Below are 6634 nucleotides of genomic sequence, written 5' to 3'. Positions count from 1 at the left end.
CTGGCAGCACTGACAGCACAAAGAAAGGGTGCCCACAGGGGCACAGTTCATGGGACCACGAGTTGAGAAATTGTCCTTGTTACCCACGTTCTCCACGGTAGCAGTTTGCATCCATGTCATGGTCACAACTGGGGGGACTGTCCGAGCTGGTTATGGTCTCTAGACCTGGCCCAATCAGACCCAAGTCCTTCTGAGCATGGCACCAAGCATCAGGCAACCCAGCAAGGTGTGTTAGCCAAGACCACTGCCTCCTGCAATTATGTGGTCTTTCACTTGTTCGGCTCCTTGAAGAGTGTCTTGTCTCCTCACCTAGTTGTTGAATAGTTCCGCCTTTCCTATTTTCTGTCCTGAAACCATAGCTGTCAAAATAGCAGTATTTTTACTTGGAGGTCATTGCAGTTACAGTCGGCATGAGGCACTGAACGTCTCCTCACAACTTTACCTGTAAAATATGGTCATCATGCACCTTAATAGTAAAGGCTTAAAGTTTCATGATTGAAATGAATTTAGATCGTAATAAAAATCCAAATAAAATGGAAAAACCAGGAGGCTAGAGACTTTCACAACCCCAGCATTCTCTCGCATTTCCCAAAATATATTTGTTCAAGTAATTCAAACTGTCATTACAATTAACTTGTCCTTTCATTTTCTTCTCTGAATTCCCTCTAAGCTAAACATACATTTTTTGTCTATAAATCTGTGTGACAAGTAGAGCAGATTTTTTTTCCCTTAATAATTTATATGCATTTTCCGAGGGTTGGGTTCCCAGACATGTTTCCTAAGCTGATTTCTATGCTTGTGAGGGCACATGTCAACACTCACAGCACCGTAAAACACCTGTGAGAGAAATCCAGTTTGGACAACTGGCCAAGATGAGTCTTCTGTGTTTTCTCAGAGGCAGGAATCAGCCTTCTGATCATCTTCTAAGGACTTTCTAGATTCTCTGGGGAACAGACAACACACGGTTGTCCTGGTTAAGGAGTCTCTTGTGAAGGCAGGGATGGGGGATGCCCTTCAAGGTACACCAGTGTCATGTGGCTACCCCATGAACAGCTGGCTAAGGATCAGGTAATGACATGCAGCCAGAACTGTAACCCAATCCTTCTCTCAAAACAAACAACATGAAGTGCCACCACTCTATAGACTGCCTCATGGCCTGGGGGGATCCCACCACTTCAGGGCTGGGTCCTGGGGCTGCCACCTGAACACAAGATGTATGGAAATAGTAAGGTCATCAAGTCTGTTTGGAAATCAGTCCGTGGCTGGACCCCACCATGTCCTGACACCAACCAGCTGCCACAGCACGGCAGAGCAGGGCTGGCACCAAGCCCTAGTCTGATGCTCACTAGCTGTGATCCCGCAGCAGATGCACAATGGTAGGTGAACTCTTCTTTTACAGACACAATGAAGATAAGCAACAAACCTGATGACACAAGGCACAATTCATCTGGAGAACACAGCCATGTCTGAGCCTGAGCATCTCTTGCAAACGAAGAGCCAGAAGCCTTTCTGCCGAGGGCCTTGGGAGGTTCTTGGAGGCAGCACCATGTGAGACATTGGTCTGGGGCCTTGGTCACCTCATAGAGCAGAGCCTGAGCTAAGGGAGCCAGCAGAAGGACTTGTCCCAGATAGCACAGGACAGCTTCTTCTTACCCAAATCAGAGTGCCACATGGTGATGTGTGATAGTCAGGCACCAGCTGCCCTGGGAGAGCTGGATCTTCCCCTCCTCACCTGTGGTCACCCTGCATGGCCGCAAAAACTGGACACAAAGAGCAGCACCTGCCCTGCTTGTGACTGGTGTTTCTCCCTGCTGTTCTCACTTCGTCTGAAATGGTAATTGCTCTAACTGGGAGAGTAATGACCCCGATGCATTATTTCAAATGTCATTTTTGTAAAGGATTTAATCAGCTTAGTGAGAGGCTGGATTACATTTTAATTTTAATAGTGCTAAGCCTTGCTGTTTTTTAAATGCATTTTTCAGTTCTTTAAATTTCAGCAGGGTAGCATCCCAGCTAGACCGTGCCTTGCTCTAATCTTTTGGCTGGGGAAATTTGACAGACAAGAGCCATTATTCAGTGGTCCTGGCATCAGTCTAGCCTGTACGTGTTTCTTTTCTGTTGTATTGTCTGCATGAGGGATAATAGCGAAGATTGGGCAGCTGGGGCCTACGGGCAGTTTTATCTTCCATTAGTACATATGGAGAGAATCTTTTCAAGGCAGAAAGGATGAATTTATGACAAGATTTCATTTATAGTCAAATGGAGATTGAGAAATCTACCTGCCATTCAGGCTTTTGAAAACATGCCCTGAAATTTTAATTATTAAAATGCCTTCAGTTGTGAGCTGTAGTTTTCACAAAAGATCTCTGTGGCTTATAGCAGTAATTAATGGCTTTGTTTTTCCAAGGAGCTTTGTGTACTTAAGAACTTGCATGCTTCCGCTGAATTTCTTCCACCTTTTGAGATGCTTTTTATTTATAATTAGTTATAAATAAGATGTTTATTCAAATACTTTACCACTGGTCATTAACTTGCACCTAGCAGATGTTTGGAGACAGAGTTTAAATCACACTTTAAAGCTCACACCATGAAGTAGACTCATTTCCACCCTTTCCATTTGCTATTTAATTGCCAGGTTTGATTACAGTTATCATTACATCGGTTTTTAGCCATTGTACAGCCAGTTTAGCACCAGCCTTCCTTGCAACCTTCTCAACACATCCTTTTTCTGAAGAAAAACATGAGAAAACTCAGAAATTATCATTTATGGAATAATTGGCCAGTGCTTCATTTTTTGGCCTCTGGCTGGCAATGAAAGCCTTTCTCCAGATCAACATATTGTACAATTTTTCTCAGGCATAGTGTAATTTACATTCAATACGTTGCAGCTTCACGTATGTACACTATTTGACATAGGTACACATCCCAGTGTTTTTCTTTGTTATGCGCTACCTGTATTACATTATATATGAGTGTACATATATATGTGTATATATATTTATATATATATATACATTGTGGGTTGTTTTGTTTTTTTTAAATACATGATTTGGTTAGACAGAAGTAAGTAAGAATACGATGCAGGCAGACATAGAAGGAGCAGGACTGACGTTCTGTCTCCTTGCAGTTGGACTGGGTTACACAGGGATGGCGTATCATCAGTAGGCTTTATTTTCCCAAATCCCTTATGCACTTCTGAAAAACCTGTCCTTTGGTAGGTTAATTGTCCAGATGCTCAGTGCTTTACGGAACTGGGCTGCATCCATAGCACAGTTGTCAGAGCTTGGCTTCAGGCACTACCTTTCAAAACATTGGTTGGATCTTGTGGCTGTAAGTTCATGCTCATGAAGTCTTTTGTAACCCAGGAGAGATGAGAGCTGGAATTACTTCTCAATATACTTTAACATTTGCTCTAGCTTTCTGTCTAGTCAGGCTCCTCCTAATAATCAGAAGAACACAATTCATAACCGGACAGGGACAGATGTCTTGGTTTAATTCACATCTATATTTTTCATCTATTGTTTAATGAGTAGTAATTGTAAGTTGTGCTCAAGATAGAGATTTTGTTTTTCTTTAGTGGAAATATACCCTCCATGATGATGTTACATGTCATAGAAACAGATGTGAACATTCCAGTACACACCACTCCATCAGTCATGTACACAAGCATATACAATAACAGTAAGGTAGTCCTGCTCAAAAATCATAACCATGCTCCATACATGCACTCCGTAAGTCAGTTAAACCCCTCGTCCCCTCCTGAGGTAGGTAGATGTCATTGCTCCCCATCTTCCTGATGGAGAAGCAGAGGCACTAGGAGGCTGAACCCATGTGCATGGGTCGTGTAGGAAGATGGCAGCACCAGGGCTGCGGTCCCAGTTCCCAGCAGTGCAGCCCCACTGGCTCCAGCAGCATTCGTCCCACAGCAAAGGTCTCTGCTGGCTCCACTTGATTGCCTCAGCACCACACTGCTCACTGTCTCATGCTCAAAGCTGCTAATACTGAAGAGGTCCATCCTGTCACATCCAGGTTTTAACTTCTCAAAAGTTGAGAGGGCTCTTTCTTTAATGGTTTTTGTCTCTTTAATACAGTCTTCTTCACCTGTTGATGCAAAAACTATCCAGGTTTCAGCTTCAAGGGGGATGAGTGGTAAATGCATGAACCTGATGGCTCAGGAGAGAAATGTCTGGCTGGGATGCAGGACGAGCCTTCCTCTCAGACACTGCCCTCCCATGGCTCCCCTTCTCTCCAGTGATTTCAAGGCCATACTTTCCTACTTTTACATCTACACAGAACTCCATTAATGCCAGTTATTAATGCGGCTGATGAAAGGGAAACATAGTTTCTCATTTCAGTTTCTCTGATCAGCTCTGTTTCCAGTAAATCAGTGTGACCATTGGTGTGACTGAGGCACAAAGAAAATTCTGGGTGCTGCTGACAGTCTGGAGGTGGCAATTCCCAGCCCACTTCTTTGTCCCTTGAGATTTCAGATGCAAGATTTACTGCTGTGTGAAGTAGAAAAATCCACATACCAGCAAATAATTATAGTTTTACTTGTGTTTTTTGATTGATTGTTTTTTCACTACATTAATGTGATTTAGTCAAATTTTCATGTCCCAAACCTCGTCACATGTATTATTGAATCTCATCATTGAATCAGCGTCAAACTTCAGTTCTGGGTCTTTGTGCTTCAGACTCCGTCCATTCTGCTGCATTTCAGCTTGATGTCAAACACTTTGATGAACAAACTCTCTTCCACAGTTAGAAAACCATGATGTTTTTCAGAAAAAAACAGTGTGCAAACCTGGCCAACATTGCCTGGTTGCTATAATGTAGAAAGGTTTGGGTTTTGCTCTCAGCATTTTCAGCTGACATAATGGGATGAAAAATGAAAAGCCGAGTACCAAGGCTTGTTACAATGCTCTCCAGCTGCTTCAAAGGGTTTACATTGACCTTGGAGCCAGAGGTCAGAGAGAGTTTCATTGAATCCCACAGTATTATTCTTGGCCACTTCAACCTCTGGCATGCCTATATTTCTGCAGAAAGACATTCTGGCAAGTATTTCTCCCCCCCAATCCAAAAACTCTAAACAAAAGGGCAGTGTGTTGATTGGGATATACAGTTTCTCTGTGGGCTGCACTTTCCTCACAGGGATGAGGAAAGTCTTTGAACACTATCAGCACTGACCTCAACAGTTTTCTGCTTCTGGAGAAAGTGCTGGGTCCCAGAGATGCCGCCCATTCCCATATGGTGACCATGCATGCTACACACAACTTTCACATCTCATTTTAGAGAAGGCTAGAACTGCACGTCACATGCTGCACTCATGTTGTATGGAAACACATTTAAACTCTAAAACTCCCTGGTTTTATTACCCATGCACCCTGGGAGACATCTTCTGTGAGTTTGTGGGCTTCTTTGCTCTGCTTTATCATCAATCCTTACTTCACATCTCAAAATAAAAAGACCACCCACACAAACATACCACCAGCGCTTCGGCCAGCCAGTGCTCCTTCTGGTACTAATGTAGGCCCTGTCCAGAAAGAACACAGTTTGGACCCTAAAAAGATGTCTTTTTCATAAGTTAATGGAAAGAAACATGATGCAAACCCTTTCAGGAGATTTGTTGTTCGTGTCCCTCTTCTATGTATGTCTAATGTCGTGTATGTCTAATGTTGCGTATGTCTAATCCCGCAGGACAGTCAGCACAGTCTGTGGTAGTCCATTGCACCTCCAACACTGACAGCCTCAAACATATGTACAGCACCTTTTGGGCAAACAGAGAGCACGTATTTTCAAGTATGAGAAACAGCATGTACCACAAAGCCAACAAGAGTTGGAGTGTGGGTTGGAGAGCAACCAGCACAACAAGTTCCTCCGTGGTGCCTGTGCATGGAGCTGCCCATAGTTGGAGGTGTCATCCCCTTTATCCTTCGAAGCAGCAGTAAAATTATCAGTTTAACACATTTGCACCCAAACTGGACTTCAGAAAGTACCAACAAAGAAAGTTTTGTAACTCCTTTGCTTCAGTCACTGCTGTGCCAGCATGCCTAGCTAAATACAGACCAATATATCAAATTAAAAAATATGTAAGTGCCTGGAAATATTAATCTGGAGTATTTATCAATCGCATGAGTGTTCTGGATGATGCGCAAGCCCATGTGGCCTTTCAGGCCTCTCTTCCTTGATGAATTAGAAGCATTGCTCATGGATAAGTGCACAACCATCTTTTCTTGTTTTTCTTCTTCTGGGACCATCTGGCTTCTTGTGTAACCTGCCAGGCTGTTGGCATCTGATTCACTGTAGTTTCCATCCAGCATCATAGTTTTTGAATGAGGTATCCCACATGTACAAGGCAACTAGGAACATAAGAGAGAAATACAGTTAAGCATTAGAAGAATGCATTAGAGATAGAAGTGGTGAGTTTCTTGTAACAGACAGCTCATAAGCAATAAAGTTTGAAGTGTGAGTTTTAAGTGTCATAATGCAAAATCACTTTGGGAACAAAAAATCACCTTTTTTCCTTGTGTTCCAAAAGGAAGAGATGTGGTTTAGCTGCACTACTTGGAAAGCAGCTTCAGAAAAGATAAGAGAAAGTCATTTTGCAGAAAGATAGAAAAATTAAGCAAAAGTC

At 42.9% G+C, this 6634-nt stretch overlaps 1 protein-coding gene across 2 annotated transcripts in view; it reads right to left on the bottom strand.

Moving 5' to 3' along the window:
- GABRR2 (gamma-aminobutyric acid type A receptor rho2 subunit) overlaps nucleotides 2984–6634 on the bottom strand; it is a 32505-nt gene continuing 28854 nt past the window's right edge. For both annotated transcript variants that reach the window (XM_021392634.1, XM_021392633.1), the window contains one exon: nucleotides 2984–6359. In XM_021392634.1, the coding sequence (XP_021248309.1) occupies nucleotides 6051–6359 (309 nt within the window). In that variant the 3' untranslated portion in view covers nucleotides 2984–6050. The remainder of the gene's footprint in view (nucleotides 6360–6634) is intronic.

The sequence above is a fragment of the Numida meleagris genome, chromosome 3 (assembly GCF_002078875.1).
Source record: "Numida meleagris isolate 19003 breed g44 Domestic line chromosome 3, NumMel1.0, whole genome shotgun sequence".
NCBI lineage: Eukaryota > Metazoa > Chordata > Aves > Galliformes > Numididae > Numida > Numida meleagris.
This window is presented reverse-complemented; position numbering and strand designations above follow the sequence as displayed.